At 38.9% G+C, this 17,705-nt stretch overlaps 1 protein-coding gene across 9 annotated transcripts in view; it reads right to left on the reverse strand.

Annotated features, from left to right (window-relative positions):
• The window catches only part of LOC111503095 (signal-induced proliferation-associated 1-like protein 2), a 62,254-nt gene that overhangs the window by 33,935 nt on the left and 10,614 nt on the right, over positions 1–17,705 (reverse strand). For 2 of the 9 annotated variants that reach the window (XM_074181499.1, XM_074181498.1), the window contains exons 1-4: positions 12,600–12,743; positions 6,283–6,644; positions 2,415–3,175; positions 1,282–1,402 (exon numbers count right to left, since the gene is read on the reverse strand). In XM_074181499.1, the coding sequence (XP_074037600.1) occupies positions 1,282–1,402; positions 2,415–3,175; positions 6,283–6,644; positions 12,600–12,605 (1,250 nt within the window). In that variant the 5' untranslated portion in view covers positions 12,606–12,743. Of the gene's footprint in view, positions 1–1,281; positions 1,403–2,414; positions 3,176–5,841; positions 5,907–6,282; positions 6,645–12,599; positions 12,744–16,616; positions 16,682–17,705 lie in introns of those variants that run through there. The other 7 variants (XM_074181503.1, XM_074181500.1, XM_074181502.1 and 4 more) reach the window with 6 other exon arrangements.

The following is a 17,705-nucleotide window of genomic DNA, read 5'->3' on the forward strand; positions in this document are numbered from 1 at the left end:
TGATTTGACACAACATGAAATACATTTATTTTGAAAGTATTTTATGCATAGATAATATGTATCAATAATGTTTGAAGTATATATTAAACCAAAAAGTATATAAAACTGTTGATACTGGGATTGACAGATTCAATTCTTGGACAATGTATACACACCGTTTCAGTTCAGTTAGACGTCATAGTGATTTTATCGTATTATCAATTGTTCTCTTCAAAAATATGTTAATACCGTACTGTATCAGATGGCCATAAAGTACCCTTAAAATTGTAGCGTCACTTTCATCAGCCTAAAAGATATGGTCTGCATAAAAATGTACGGCATAATTTTTTTCTAATTTATCTATGTTAATACTATTCAAAACAAGGGATAAAATGTAGAAAACTGCTATATTTCATTAATCTATGATATTTAAACTTTTACAATAATTTGCAAAATTTCAGTTTTTGCATTTCTCTATAATTTCTTTTAGAATGGTTTCTTTTGAAAGGCAAATATCATGTTAAAAAAAAGTTCCTGTACAGGATCAAATGACTTTACAGCTCTATAAATCAAGGATACGATGAAATTAAGATGATTATTGATATACATTCAAAGGAACAATCATTTTTTGACGGCATTACTTTTAATAGTACTTTTGAGTGCTAGATAATGTTTTGGAACCGAAGCCGTACTTTTTCAAATCACCCCCTGGACTACGGAAAGAGAGGGGATTGCTGCAACCCTCGATTTTTTCTCCTTGTCGCATGATTTTTGTAAAATTGGAAAATTGTATTAATGTGTCCAAAAACTGTGTTTCTAAAGACTGATAAATATTATTATTATTAATACTACTAACATTATCATCATTATTATGAGTTTTATGGAATTAGTCTGAATCAGCATTTAATATACTATTAACTGAACAGGACAATCAACCATCTGTTTATGTTCATTGAGACAGTTTAAATCAGGTCAAATCAGAGATTTATTATGAATTATTTGAAATAGTATTTTCAAGAAACAGAAATTAGTGATTTTTCTATAAACTATTAAAGTCAACTGCTGTTTATCAAAGACGTAAGAAAGTAATTGAGTTCAAGGTTTCAGAAAATTAACCCAATGAATTGCTAAAAGCAATTATGTCTTATTTGCTAATTTTTTCAATAACTTAGGAGTTAATTAATCACCATCTGGAGTGAAATTTCTTCAAATAACTGTTAAGTGGGTAGTTATTCCATGAATGTCTAGGTCTGCAGTATTTCTAATTACTCCACAATCAATTGTTTTATCAGAAAAACTTACCTATACTGATACTGCATAAGAGTAGTAGTCATTTGATTTTCAGGGTGCGTAACTTTTTCTCTTTTTATAGAAATAGCTATAGGCCCCAGTTGATCGTCCATTCCAAACCAATTTTGATGTTCTGAAAATGAAGGACATGTTAAGCCTAATCATTTCATGAAATACAAATTCACTGAATTAACATAATCGTTTTCCGAAAATTCAAAACTTTGATAGGAATGAATAACGAGAAAATGAAAAAAAATCTTTCGAGAAACTTCATACTAAAAGTAACAAGTAAAATAATCAGAGTTGCATCTAAAGAAATGATATATAATAAGCAGTCTTTAGGAGGTTATTTGATACCTCTTAAAAATGTATGATTTTCATAGTTTTGAAGTTGAAAATAGAAAACTCTCCTACCTGGATAATAGCATCATCCAAATGAATGATAATCCTGCCAGGTTGTGTGATGTAGTGGAGAATTCACTACGTTATGAAAACCATATCTCAGAATGCACCAAAAAAAGCATTTTACATTTCTCTTGTATTATCAACTTTCACGGATTGTAAAATTATGGTATATGAATCATTTATAATATTTGTAGATGCATACCTATCAACCTCTTTTTTTATGTATATATTTCTACTGATTGTATGAGTATTTGCTTGCTGCTAAATGAAGATTATTATCATTATTATTATTGTTGTTATTATCCTTATGCAAGTTGTAGATGGTGTACGTGAAAATCCTGGAAAAGTGAAAACAATAACCCGAGTGGGGAGCAGAGAAATGGGTTAGATACTAGTTACAACTGGAATCTTTTCTATTGAAATGCTGGACAACAAAAAGGGAACAGAAAAATCAGTAAAAATGTTCATTTTTGGATATGTGACATCTACATACAGAGGTGATAAATTCCTGATATAATAAGTTATTATTATTTTTAAGTGGTTTAGTGAAAGAACTACACAAATGTAAGGAATATTCATTGTTGTTTTAAATCAGAATTACCTTTTTAATAAATTTTTATCCACCATTACTTTTGGTAGGAGTTCGGCGCCCAACATGTGGTCACTTTTGTCAAGAAGTTTAATGTCGAAACATATATTGGTGATAATGAAGCAATAGATGAAAAATATCCAAAACTCACCTTGACCGACAAAATAATTTCTATAATAGAGAGCCCCTTGGTCGACGTTCTCGATAGGTCTCGGGAACCGCTGGTACGGACAAGTAGAATGTCTCCAGTGCGTTTCCCCGGGCGGAAACTCCAAAACCGCCACGCCGTACGCCAACGGTGGCCTGTGGAGCGGCTTCCTATTGTGTCCGTTTTGCAATCTGGACAAACTCACGATCCTCTCCTCTTCACCGCCAATCTCGTTCCTAAAGAACGGACAACTTTCGACGAGGCCATTACTCTGCCCGTCCCCGCAATCCTCGTCGTTGTCGCCGTCGGGCGTAGACGACCTAATCAGCATCGAAGCCGCCGAGGCTCCGGTGGCGGTGTTCCTACGTTTCGCGAGCAAGTTCCTCCTCAGGCGCACCGAGTAGTTCAGGTTCGTCATCAGCGATTGGCAGTCGAAGTGAGCGAATGCCCGTCTCCGGGCGATTTCTTCCGTCTCCGCGGAGAGGCACACCGACTGCGTGGAGCTACCTACGGCAGTGTCGTCCATGATCTGCCGATAAGTTTTCGAGTTGCCGGCGGGCGCCTGCGCGTTGTTCCAAAAGTGCTTCTTGAGCTTGTTGCGGTGCTTTGGACTCTGCGGGAGGTTTGCCTCGTCGGAATTGCCTTCGAGCTTGCCGCGCAGATACTCCGAGGGGCCCGGCGAGCGCTGATCCGTGCCTACGAGCCCGGCTGGCTTGTAGTCCTGCAGCATCTTGAAGAATGCATTCTGCGATATGCCAAGCGACCTGTAATTGAATCAAATGGTATGTGATATATCTGAGGGGAGGATGAAAACACAATTTTATTAACAGTATATTTTTCTACGGAGTAATAACTAAACATAGTTTAAAATAGATGTGTGCGTGTGAATGCATCAAAGTTGGTTTACAGAGGATTACAAAATAGTGCCGACCGAATGGAAACCAGAGGTAAGGGGAATTTTATGACGTCATTAGAGGGAACATTTTTTTGGCCATACCGGCGTTGGCAGCCGCCACGGCTTCTCTGGGTGGAGCGCATCCGAAACGTCCAATTTTCCATGATGGCTGTGGTTTGTGGCTTATTCGCATACACCTGCGACTTGAGAAAACCTCACAAAAAAGTCTAACGGGGTCAAATTGCACGATCTCGGTGGCCAGTTCACATAACCTCCACGTGAGATGACCATGCCCTCAAATCGCTCGTTCAGAATATCCACTGAAGCATGAGCTGTGTGGCACGTAGCGCCGTCCTGTTGGAATCACATGTCGTTGGTGTCCAGATCATCCAATTCATGCCAAAAAAAGTTGGCAATCATCAACCTTTCCGTAGGTTGGGCTACCTATCGGGGGCGTCCCCAGGTGGAGGATACGGGAACGGCCAGGGGACTGGAGGCCCTGTCCGGGAAGCCAACGTGGCTTTACGGACGGGTTTGCCGGACTCCTGGTCAGTGGCAGAAATAAGTAAGGTGAGGGGAACCGAAACTCCCCAAAAGCCTTTGCAAAACATGCCACCGTAGAGCAGCCTACCCAAGCCAAGGTGTAAGGAATCGTGCCGAACGATCTCCTTGGTTAACTGGGCGAAACCTCATTGTAATCAGCCTACCTCTGGTAATGCGGGGCTCTGCCAGAGATGACCAACTCTTCCCTTGCTACTCGTGGGAACACACATGAATGAAACAAACACAAACACAGAAACAACAAAACAAAAACCAATCCCGAGGCTGGACAGAAGTGCTCACCTCAATTTAAGGCGGTGGCTGGGGATGAACAGAAATGTCCACATCAATCTAATGCTTGGAATGAGGCTGGACATAGCAAATCACCTCGTGATGTAATGCAAAGGCCAAAGAGTTAATTAAAGAGTCAACGCCAAAATTCACGGAGTACCTACTAAGTCTGAATAGGCGATCAACTAGAGTTCTGTGACGGGACACTGTAGACTCAACAAACACATGATCAACATCGGACTGGCAGACACAGCCCTATGCAGGCTTTGTCAAGAGGATGAGGAAACCTCCGTACACATACTATGCGATTGCGAAGGTCTGTCAAGGATAAGGTTTGCAACATCAGAGGAGGAAAAACCACAACCCTCTTAATATATGGGAAACTTGAGGTCTGGCCTACGGAGTCTAATGCAAAGGCCAAGGCGTAAGCGTATTGGCGGCGCCGAGGCCAAAAGGAGAAAGAGAGCGAAAGAGGCAGGAGTGGCAGCAACTATAAGCGCACCCTCCTCCACCTCCATTCCACCTCCAATAGCAAAGGCACTTCCTGCGGCGGGTGCCAAGAACTCCGCCTTGAATAAAGGCAAGGAACCGGCTGCCACTGCAGGAAAGCTCCCTCACTTGTGTACCTCCACGGAGGGCACCCCAAGAAGGTTGAAGAAGCCGCACAACGACAGTAATATCGCAGCACCTTCCAAAACCTTCGCGGAGGCCACCGTGAGACATCTCTAGGCTGCCAAAGAGAGTGTGTGTTCGGCGAGTCTTGGCCTACATCTACCAATATAAAGAAGATGTCTCCTAGTAATCTGTCCACCTTCCTGGAAAGAACAGGATGGACGATGACCTAGGAGGATAACTTCTCGGGAGGATGTACAATGGGTCACATGTGGCCTAAGTGCTGTGGGTCTATACTCACCCTCCCTACAGGGCTGGCCTGATCAACGTCGTTCTCAAAGAAATATGGACCGATGACGCCGCCAGCCCAAAATCCACACAAAACACGTACTTTTTGGGGATGCATTGGACGCTCTTGGATCTCATGTGATTGGGTATCGTCCGAAATTCGACAACTTTGTTCACATACCCATTCATCCCGAAATATGCCTCATCGCTGAAGATGACTTTCGATAAAAATTAGGTAAAGGACCATAGACACGTCGTTCTCTAATGTCGTTTACCTTCAGTTCCTGGGTTGGTTGAATTTTGTACGGGTGCAGGCTCAAGTCACGACGTAAAGCTCGCCAAGTTGTGGTCTGCGAGACCAAGTTGTGAGAGACGCGAAATCGACTGCCTCGGGATTCTCCTGCACACTCTCACGGATAACGGCGATGTTTTCGACAGGTCTTGCCTGTCTTCGACGTACGGGTGTCGGTCGATCGTTTACAGAACCAGAGGACTTAAGTTCATCCACCACATTGCGAATAGTCCTCTCGATAGGACGATTTTGGGTGTATGGTCAAGTCACGACCGAAACAGGTTTATTATTTGCACGTGTTGTTGGATGCTATATCCGTTTGCGGTGATTTGGCAAAATTGACCGAATAAATGATAACTAATTTGACAGGTGTAGCTTCAAAAAGTTGGCCGTTTCCAAAGTCAGAGTTCGGAAGTCACTGTTAGAAAACCTTATAGTTCAAATAGTAATTCTAAGATAATCTACAATTGTGAACCACCTAGTTTCAACATGTTTCAAGAATTACAACTTACTAAGCTTAAGGACCTCCTAAACACACTTCAGTTCTGCTGCCTTCACAGATAAAAGTCGGCAAAACATGTGCAAATAAAATGATTTTATCCGTCATATGTCATTTATCAACTAGATACAAGCAATGGGCCATATCGGATAGGGATTTCATTTGGAGCACATACATTTTTTTTGAGTTGGCTACCTTGTGTATTTGTCATTGGTGCCAGTTGTCATGTTAATTATTCATGATGATACTTCAACTGAGTACAATGACAGCAGCAAATAAAACATACAGCAACCCTTATCGATATGGTCTATAGAGTATTGGAGTATAGACAAGACATAAATAGCTGACCAGGGAAACAATAGAGCGATAAAGTAAGTGCAAACGGGATAGTACACGCGGCTTGAAATAAAACAATAAAACAAAACATCAAAGCAACAAGTTTGATCCCCAATACCTGTCAATGACGTCGATGGAGCCGTGGCTGCCGTATTCGCGCTTCAGCAGCGGCGAGCCGGGATTCGACAGCTGATTCGTATACTCGAGCAACTCCAAACTCGAGTTGCTGCGACTCAGGTGCTCGGGCTGCAGCAAGAGGTGCGCGCGACGCGACGACGATTCGTTTCGGCGGTGCCTGTCGTTGAACGAGGATCGGTTGGTGGAGGTGGAGAGGCCGGCGTTCGCCCAAGCGCGCTGCACATGAGTGTTGTAATAGTCGACAGCCAATGCGGCGCGCTCTCGTATTGGAGTCGTCGTTGCGGACGGGGGCGCTCGCGGCGGCGCTGGTCCGCACTCTTGCAATCCGATCATCCCATCACGCTGAAACAAAAGAAGACGATACAGTACGAGTCGATGATCTATCTCTAAAACTCAAATTCTCTTCGGGAGTGATCAGAAACAGCTCCGATTCTGATGATTTGTTCAAATTTTTGTTTTTATATATTATTTGAAATGCAGACGGGCATGGTTTTTTTTTGGAAAAAATTCTTCGTATATCAATTGATGTAATACTATGCCTAAAAGTACCGTGAATTGTTAATGAATCGTAAAATATGTATTATTCATCCAAAATTAATGAAAGTAGGCCCTTTCCGAAATAATACACATATGCCACTTAACAATCGATCGATATCAGTATTCGCTGCAAATTCTCTTTCATGTCATCTATCGGACAAAATTGGGTGCCTAGAAGTGGTAATTTGAATTTTGGAAAAAAGAATGACGAGAGCCATATCAGGTGAATGCGGTGGTTCTTCAATACGGTTTGTTGAGTTTTCGACGATAATTTTTTTCGACGAGGTTGCTCTTTCAAACGCCGCTTGACACTCAGTTGATATTTTTTATTCACTATCTCACCTTATAGCTAGAATTCGGGGTGCACATCCACTTTTGATCCACTTTGATGAACTTTTTTCTTTTTCGAGTCAATTGAAAGGCGTCATTTCAAAGCTGATTGACTGGTTTGCACATCAAATTTGTGAAAATAAAGTAGTTTTCATAAAAGAGCTCTAAAACAACGCATTTTAAACTTATCATTTCATCCTTTTTCTTTGAAAAATTATTTAAATAATTGAAAAAGAGGAATGAAATAATGCATTCAACATTTAAAGGGAATCGTTCCTACTTCACCATTTGGCATCATCGCTTATAGCTAATAGAAGACAATGAATCTGTTACCTGTATGAGACAAACAAAGATGACATATTTCCGAGGCGTGCTGTTCTGTTTACTTATGTTCCGATACGTTAGGTGCACAAAATGTCATATGTGACATATGACATTTTGTGCACCTAACCTATCTTCCTCTATATAAATAAATAACAAAACAACTGTTGTTTATGTGGCTTGTGGAGGTGGTATTGAACTATAACTCATATTTTGCCTTAATTGTTGATTTATAAAGATAATTTTCCTTTTTTAAAGTAGAATATCTAGGTACGTACTAATTAATTTCAACTTTATATAGGCGCTGTTGCCAATATGTGAATTAGAAACAAATCCCTTTGAAAATTAAAACCCAACATTTGAAACATCAATTTGAATACTTTTCGAAGTGAATTTTAAAATCTTATGAATTAAACTCAACTTTATTTTGTTCAAACTTGCATTTGCTGCAATAACCTAAATTGAGGAACATTCCCCATTACGAGTACAATGCGTTTTATGACCAGCGACCTTTACACGATTGGATTTGTGCAGAAAATTCAGGTCTTTTGGCGCTAGTCGAGCGAAAACGCATTTCATTTCTAAAAATCGTTTGAAATGGTACGAACTGAGACAGAAATATCAGCGACTACCTTTCTCAGACCTAAACGTACGTACGTGTTTTCAATGCTTTGACACACGAAATTTCTTTTGGAATGAAAAATTCAACACAATTTCATTGTTCAATATTTTCATCTATTGTAAAAAAATCAAAATGGCGGATGGCCCACTAACTCCGCGTGAATATATATGACAGTTGTACCAACCTAATTACAAAAATAATTTCGACAATATCTTCTCGTTGGCCTTTTGAATAAGGAATTCACAACAAGGTCATCGATTATATATATATATTTTTTTTAAACTTATGTTCATATATATCGGCTGAACCTAAGAGTTCTCTTTTACTGAGTTATCTAGAATGTTTGTTTTCAAATGCAACCATTCTAATGGTCAACTTCTTGTCCAAATCTGGCAATTCTTCAGACATCTGCAGATATATCTTAATAATAGTCTCCAATTGGCTTAGAAACAAAAGTTGAGAGGTCACCTTCAACAATTCCTTCAAAACTTCCTAAATGTGTGATTAAACAGGAACGCCCTTCTCCTGGGGATGCAGTAAAACCAGTAGAAACCCTTCCTGATGTGCCTGCCGCATATTGATACCCGTGTTTTTCATTTAACCATGTTTCTTTACTTTTCTTTCATAGATTTTCGTGTACTTCCTGAATATGTTCTCCTCCATGCCACACTACCATTGCGTTCTAATAAAATTGATTTTTCCATTGGAAACCCACTTGCGCCTTATTTTCTTATAAATATCCAATGTTGGTCGACTTGGAGATTCCATTGGTGGTTTTATAGCCCTCTGCTTGCACTCTTTCATTATATTGTGAACGTTTCTTTTTGGAACACCTAGCTTTGTAGCACAAAGTTTCACAGTATCGTCTACACTCGTACTGCCACTGGACTGACATGGAAATTTTGAGTTCTATGATATACTTCATATGTCATGTTTTCATGTTCTGAGGTACTGAGCACGTGTGCTTTCACCTGTCAATATACTGCCTCGTCCTCGTAATGTTTTATAACAATTTGATATAAATATCTCTTTATTTACAGAAAAAGTACCAGAACGCAAATCAAATATACTTTATTGTCAGAGGATGAATGCATCTTATAGACAAAGACTTAGTAATAAATCTACTGGCCAAATTAGAACATATAAAACTGTCAAAAAGTGAACATATAAAAACATACAATTAGTTGAGCAAATACAATGAATATGGTAAGCTAATAAATGTGGGTTTGTAGAATAGAGAATATAACAAGATGATCATACAAATACTCCTGAACAGTATAATGGGCCCTGTCAATATAAAGCATTTCAACTGCATTTCTAAATCTGTTGAGCGTTCTTATTTATTTAGTTTCAGCTGGCAGATGATTGAAGAGTTTGATCTGAATATAATTGAGCCTCTAACTGAGGAATTCGCGGGAATAGTCATGACACTATCGTTATTGTGACTACGAATATTGCATGCAGAAAGGGGGGCACACAAGATGTTTTCTTTATTAAGCATACAGTTTCCAAATTTAATGAGGCAGCTACCGTCAAGATACCGAAAGCTTTGGAAAGAGATGGAACAGTGTACAAAACTCAGCACTTTTTGATGCTGAGCTATGATCAGACCTTCTTTGGAGTATTGTTCACATGTATAGAGGTCCGCCTCTAAGCATACCCTGAAGCTGCTGGATCCATCCAGAAAAGAGCCATCCGCCTGATTGGAGACAAGAACATCACTAGTAACCTTGACAGTCTGATACAGAAAGGTTGAAGATTTGCCTCTGTTTCATAGATATTTTCACAGGAAGTGTTCAAGTGACTTGGAACATTTGATTCCATCAAAAGCAGTACATATCAGAAATACCCGACGGACTGCGGCTGCTCATCGTTTTGAGGTTCAACTCAATATACTGTTTACGAAATCTTTCATTTGGAAAACTGCGTTTATGTGGAATAAACTTCCTGAGAACGTTTTTCTAAATGGATTTAATCTCCAGCGATTTAAAAACAAAGAGAATCGCCACTTTCGCACCGGCACTGTTTAGATCACCTTAAGGATTTTCCTGCAGTGCTTCTGTTTTTTCCTTTAAAAAAACATGTATCGGACAATCCTTTTTTGAAGCATGAAAACCATTTGAAATAAATCTACTGAGCAAACTCGCCAGAAGGAAATTTCATACCTCATATGGGGTCTATGAGAGCACAATTGTGGAGTTGGCCGCGGTGGTAGTGCGCCCGACTCACGATTGGAAGATCGTGGATTCGATTCCCGCCTCGACGACCAGATATGTTTCTCGAGAGAATGTATCTGGTTGAAGCGGGGATGATTCCGCAACCGTGTTTGGAATTACACGTTAAAAGGTAAGACCTCTTTAGTCCTTAGCTCGCACAAGTTTCTCAACTTCTGAGAGTTGTCGTTCGTATGGGGGGCGACAGCTGATTAACGGTAAAACAGATTTAAAAACAGATTTTTTAAAACAATAGTCTGTTTTTGAATGTAAATAGCCTATTTCTGAAGAGATGTCTCTTGGTGCATAATAAACTGGGGCAAGCTTCCTGGTTAAGTTCCTTAAATTTATCGTGGATATCTATCAATTATTTCATTACACAGGCAAGTCTTGGGTAAGTCACAGCGGTTAGTAAGTACGATTGTTTTATTACTCACTCTCTGAAGTTGAATATGAATGTTTCTCATTTAAATTCTCGCTTAACATCGAACTTAACAATCTAAACTGTTAGGGTGTTAGGTTGTATTATTCTACTGTGGTATTAGTATGAACCTGCAAGGACAGAGGGCTATAAAAATATCATTAACTAAATCTTTTCGGGTTGGTTAGTTAACAACTACACCTTTTATATATTTAGGGTTGTCAGGGAAATAATAAATACCCGTAATTGGGGATACTTTCAATATCTTTTATCTTTATGATTGACTTTATGATTCTGTAGGAATTGGAGAAGAAATAACAAAAAAAAATGTTCATTTGAAAGTGGTTGACAATATTTCATGGTGAATTTTATTAACGAAGAAACTTGTTTGAAATATTTTTGATTTATTAATTTTTGTTTCAATTTCAAGTGTTTAATTTTAAATTTTTTGCTCATTTGCATTTTATTGTGATTAGTTAGAAGAAATTGAATACTTCCGGCCATAACGTGAGCTGCTGTGACAAAACTATTCAGAATTGGATTAAGAAAGTAGTATTTAGATTTAAAATAATTAACAAATGTCAAACAGTTATGGAAAGCAGAAGAATAGTAGAATTGCGTAACAAATACTTAGAACGAATAACTGAATATAGACAAGAACAACGGCAAATTTTCTATTTGGACGAAACTTGGTATGACACTAACGACACAGTTACAAAAGGGTGGACGGATGGTTCAAGAATGTGTACGCCAAACAAGCCTGCAAACAAAGGATCGCGACTAATCATTGTGCATTGCGGAGGAAGTAAAGGATATGGAAAAAAAATTGAGGACTGCAATGTTGACTATCATCATAAGAACATGGAAGCGAGAAATGGTTTGAAAACACATTGATCCCAAATTTGGATGCAATGACATTTGACATGTTTTTGATTACGATCGTCAAATTTATCATAGAACAAAGAGCGACAAACATAGGTATACGTCAATGCGTATACGCTCCCTTCCAGACATCTATCTCGATGGAAAAATTGTTTGTGGCAACACTGGTCCAGATACGTTAGTATTTCTAATCCATTCCATAGAGTGCGTTATATAAATTCATTCAGTGATAGCATCTGATATATTTCGCAATATTTTATCAGATAGAAGTGTGTGTGTGCTACTAATGTTGGGATTAGACTTATATTATTTTTAATTAATTAAACCCGTGGCACTATCTTGACTGTCATAAAGAGAAAATATGAAGGCTGGATGAGATATACTTTAGTAGCTGTCATGCCAAATAAAAGGGCCCCAAATTCGTTTTCTGATTTCACAATTGTTATGATTGTTACGAATGACTGAAGGAAATAGCTTGAAAATCCCGTTTCAGATATGCCCTAGTATTTATTTTGTAAATGACGTATTACAACTTCACAAATTGTTCTTTTAGATAATTTGACGTATTATAAATTCACACAATTCGTTTTGAATATTCGAGAACTAACTAAAGCGATTATATCAACAATTACTTATAAAGTAATAACGAACTATAAACTGCAAATTGTAGTTTTTATACTATTAGTTTCGAGAAATTTGTGAGAATCCAAGAATTAAACTGATATAAATTGAGAATTGCACGTTTCAATCTGAAAAGTTCGTGATATTATAATTTTTATTGAGGTTAGTTACAAAATGATACGATTTTGATATTTGTTGTAAACATCTAACAGTAATCCTAGTTATCAATCGCAATTTGATATTCTCTTAATTCTCGTTTAGGTTGTAGATATAAATCTGATTTATTTTTTGTCATAAAAAGCAAAACTGATTGTGAATACAATCTTTAGCGAATTCACACTGTAACTTACCGACATTTCAAATAAATCAATCAACAAAATCAAAACAGGTAAACGATACACTTGAAAAGGAAACTTTTTTATATAGAGTGCACTTCAACGGCAAATCTCTCTCTATACCAATACAAATTCGAAAACTGAGGGAAGTGCAATGCAATATTTATCTCCAATCGATATTGACTGGAACAATGTGAATCATTAGCAGGTCGCTTTTATCTATTACAGATTGAGGTACTTCTGATAAACAAGTCAAACAATATTTTTTTTAGAATGCAAAGCAAACATATTCATCAGAAAATGACTAATGATATTTTTTTGCATTTCAAACCGTTACTTTGAAATGGTTTTAATTTTTTTGTGTACCATTCATGCTAAGAAATTACCAAAAAATTTGAATCTTTCTATAGGAATTGAAACAGATAAAGGAAGATGAAGCAGGAAACATGCTCATCCAACAAACTTTTCACTTATCACAAGGATGACCTTAAAATAAACTGAACAAAAATCCAACAATCTATGTTCTGAATCGTTACATGTGTGACTAACGTTACTGCAGTTTCATCCTATAAAAAAACCCAAAATTGTTTTTATTCTTTCAGAAAAAACAATATGGAAGTGGCATTCAGACCACATGCCAGGTTATCCGATTTCCTTTTATATGCCAAAGATAAAGAAGACAAGATGTAGAAATCTGGAGTTTAGAAGCTGAAATGTCCGTAATAGTGTTTATGTGGGACAATGTGGCCGAAATTTCCCAAAACGATGTGGTGAACATGAAAGGTCCTTCAGTATGCAGTATGCAAGCACTGGTTGTGACGGCTCCTCTTCCTTCCGGAGAAGCCGTCATAACCAGTGCTTGCACTTCCCTACATCAGAGGATTATCGGAAAAGATACGAAGAATTGGATCCAAGTACAACATCAGAATCTGCTTCAGATCCGGAAACACTATCCGTAGGGCTAGGGCCGCACTGCATAGCTGCCTGGCGAACATCCTGCTATTTATAAACGTGAGTAACAGAACGACGGTAGCCGCAGTGGCCCCCCCACTACCATCTAACCTCCAGAAACCATCCGAAGGTACGCCAGGCGTCTATCCAACCTTATCAGTCGTGTTTGATATTCCAGCCGGGTAGCCTAGCTAGGGAGGAAAGCGTAATAAGTTCTGTGTACAAAAAAAAGGGCAATTTGGGACCCAGCAGACACATTGGGGAAAAGTTCAAAAATTTTGACGACACTGCTGATATAGCTTCTCTGAAGTTCGTTGAAGTTCTTTACAATTTGCATTCAGTCAACTTCAGAAGTAGGTCGAATGCCTCAACTGACATCCTCAAATACAAATAGAATTTGTCAGGGTGTTGTAATTTTTTTGTAGACTCTCGCGAATTCTCCGTCCTGTTGACGCTTCAAATTGTAAGTATGCACGCACGGTTTTTTTATAAAACTATTTGCCTCTATAATTCTCGAATATGAACTTGGTAAAATTTTTGTCGCAACTTTAGAGAGAGGCATGATTGTTACTTTTCCGCTGTCAGTTGGATACTGGCTTCATTTCACTGCGTCCAGGATGCATTGCCCCTCCACCATCCACCTTTACCATCCACCCTTCAAGCGACCATCTAGCATTCTGCAGTGCGGCCCCAGGTTAGCAGCCTCACGAAAACCAGGCCACCTAACGAGAACTGCGATTCCAATAATTGCATTTACCGGATACCCTGTGAGTGCGGAAAATCCTATATCGGTGGAACTAAGAGGCCATTGAATGTTCGCATTTCCAAGCACAAGAAACACACACAGCGAGGGGAAACCAGCAAATCAGGAATATCCGAAGCATGTTTGGACCCATCAACATAACATCGAATGGTCCCAAGCTGAGATCTTGCACAGAGAGGAACATTGGTTCAGGAGAAAATTTAAGGAAGCCGCATACATGTTGTCCAACAACCTATTCAGCCAAGCTAGCGTAGAGATACACAACATATGGAAACCCATAATCAAGCGAAAAATGGCCAACTCCCGCCAAACGGTCATCTCCCACTAAACCAGTGAAGCGGAAAAGGGAAAGCAGAGATAAGTGAAAGTACTCAAATGACCTATAGTCAGCTCACGGAGGAATCGGTCCAACCCCAGATTCCGAGAAAGGGACAAACACCCAAGGCCGATAAAACAGAATCTACGACCGCCCCCACGAGTCGCCGTCAGGCGACTCCGGTACGCATATTAATCAGACTTTCTTTCAGCAAGTTCACCGCAGAGAAACTCGACCGCGATTCAATTATCCTTAGATTCACTGAGGAATGCTCGACACTAACAACAATAGCCGCCGGTTAGTTTTTGGGGGCCCCCATGCAAAAATTCAGTGAGGAATAGTCATGACAAAACATTTTCACCTAAAGGCTGACTTTCGACCAAAAGAGGTCAGATGTCAATCTTGCTGAAGTACCCATCAGTAAGTTGAGGACCGCTCGGAGAGCGGGTGTGGATGGAGTGGGGTTGTAGTTTTTCCTCGCTAACTAGCTGGGTGGGGGAGGGAGCTTCTACTACAGGGCACTCAACCCGGGAGGGGGCATGGGGGGAATCGGTCCAGTCATCACCCGAAGACGATTGTGGATACTAATAATAGAAACGTCGTGAATTAACTTGGCTTATTTTTGACTTGGAATCTCCTGACTTTTTAATTTTATTTTAATTATTTTTTGTTCAATTTGTTCAATTTTACTTGTATTTCATTTCAGGTTTTTTGCTTAATATAATTGTTTTTGCAGCTAGTAATTTTTATTCTTCTTCTTTAATTTTTTTAATTCTTCTTTTTTGTTATTTCAGGGATTTCATATAATATCAGCCAATGAAAGTCCGAACTAACGAAATTCATGAGCATTGCGGATGTAACCTCCTTCTAAATGATCAAGTCGATGTAGTTTACTCACCGGTTTTCAAATTAGCGTACCCACATTCTCACAGGTAAACAAAATTCAGGTACTTAATTAAGTTAAGTACCTCTGTTATTACCTACAGTGGCAACACTATCAATTATTTTCAGTTTATTGTATTCGTTTGAAAATGTCCTTAAAGGACGAAATTGCAGAAAATACAAGTGGTAAAAAACATAGAAAGTTTCATTTCTCATTTTTCATAAAAGTGTATTCTTTATAACTCCTTACAAAAGATTGAAATCCAACATATAAAACAAAGTCATAAATATCCCTCACAGTGTTATTTACAAGGCTGCGAACAAGAAAATCAAACCTTTCATAACTAAGCCGTAATGCAATTAGACTGCGGAATATTGCGAATCAATCCACTGCAGATGATGAAAAAATCACAGGAGAGAAGAGTCAAAATCAGTGTTGCCAGGTCGACTGTTTCTGCAACAGATCTCCTGTTTTGATTCCCAAGCTCATTTATTTTCGGGCTTCATTTTGGGACAATTTGCCGGTTTAGCCTAGCACCACTGATGAGCCCATGGCAAGTCGAAATAGTGCGTCTGGTGTTGGATCGCAAGTTCATTCAACCCCTCAAAATTTTGTTTACTCTACACCAAAATAGATATTTGAATATCTTGTGCTCCGTTCAGGTTTGGTATCAAAATTAAGGGTTCCCATTTCAAAATTCCAAGTTGACCTGGAAATAACCTTCTACATGAGATTCACGGTCCAATCCGATTCAGCCATCAGATGCCACGTTGAAAGACACCTAAGGTGTGACCTTTTTTATTTCAAGCGGTTTCCTACTGTTTCCTCACTCGGTATAAAAATAAATAGACGTCAAATTCTCGCCATCCGTACTATGATAGATACTGAACACATCATCATGTATTAGAATTTTATTATGAAGTTCCTTGCATTTGCATAGACAGAGAAGGCTATACAAATACATTTGACTTTTCAGCATGTACATGCCATGGCATGTGTAAGCTTTTGGTATTCGAAGGAACTAACTCAAATATGGTAATAGAAGCGCACTTGGAGGTTATGTAGTCAAAAGGAATGCATTTGTTAAATTTTATCGGGGATTATTCAAAGCTACCTTACCCATAATGTCAATCAACTAACATCAGGTTCGTTAGTTTGTGGGGCTCTAATTTTCAAAATTATTCCTGAAACAAAGTTGGAATATTGAATATCCTTTCATATTGCACATCTACAACATAAAACGAACAGACATACAAAATTTCAGCCTCCAAAAATACAATGATACGGAGAAAGTGATGAAAAGTAATTTTCATATGTAAACGCACCCCTTCTACCCCCACGAAGACCGCCCGAGTCATAATTGAAAATCCTTTGTTAGTGCGCATCTAAGACCTAAGAAGCACCTATATAGAAAATGTTAGCTTCCTAGGACTCACCAGTACAGAGAAACAGAGTGTTAAGTGAGTGATATATACATTTTCAAGTATAGATATACAGTGCATTTATTTAATGTCTCCCCCTTTCATTTTTTGAACGGGCCAACTCAAAAAATTGAAATTGATGCATGAATACTTTATTTTGAAGTGAAATTGACAGATTAAACTTTCAAGATGGCGACTGGGCGCCATCTGGGAAAAAAATTAAATGGAAAGGGGGTCTTGTGATACATCATTTTGAAGCTCCTGACAAATGCTTCACACCCTAGAATATAATGTCAATATCTTCAACTATTAGGTATGTCCACTAGCCCCATATTAGATAGGTGTTTCCTTAGCTGACAGTGGCCAGTCAGAAATCCTACTGTAAGGCGTAGATTTTTCCTGGTCATCGCCAGATATTTCTTCGGCGCCAGCTTCCCAGGGTACCCCAAGGTGATCCCGGCAAGATTACATCCTTCAATTTCATCCCATCTCTTTAAGGATTGAGCATGGGTGTAACATTTGACTAGTTCCACAATTGTCGAAGTCATCAGGCCGTGGGTGCCACTGGGTACTAAAATTCTTAGTCCAGCCGCTTCCTTGGCTAAAGAGTCGGCAATGCGATTACCTTTACTCCTGTCGTGCCCTTTAACCCACCTCAGGATAATGTTATTATCTACCGAGGCTTTGGCTAAATCTTGGTGGCACTCTAGTACTAGCCCTGAGGCAACACGCTGTCTGTTCAAGGCTGATAGTGCTTGTCTGCTATCAGTGCAGATTGTTATGTTTT

This window comes from Leptinotarsa decemlineata, unplaced genomic scaffold (assembly GCF_025532065.1).
Source record: "Leptinotarsa decemlineata unplaced genomic scaffold, Ldec_3_MD MMD2_tig00026314_RagTag_RagTag, whole genome shotgun sequence".
Classification (NCBI taxonomy): Eukaryota; Metazoa; Arthropoda; class Insecta; order Coleoptera; family Chrysomelidae; genus Leptinotarsa; species Leptinotarsa decemlineata.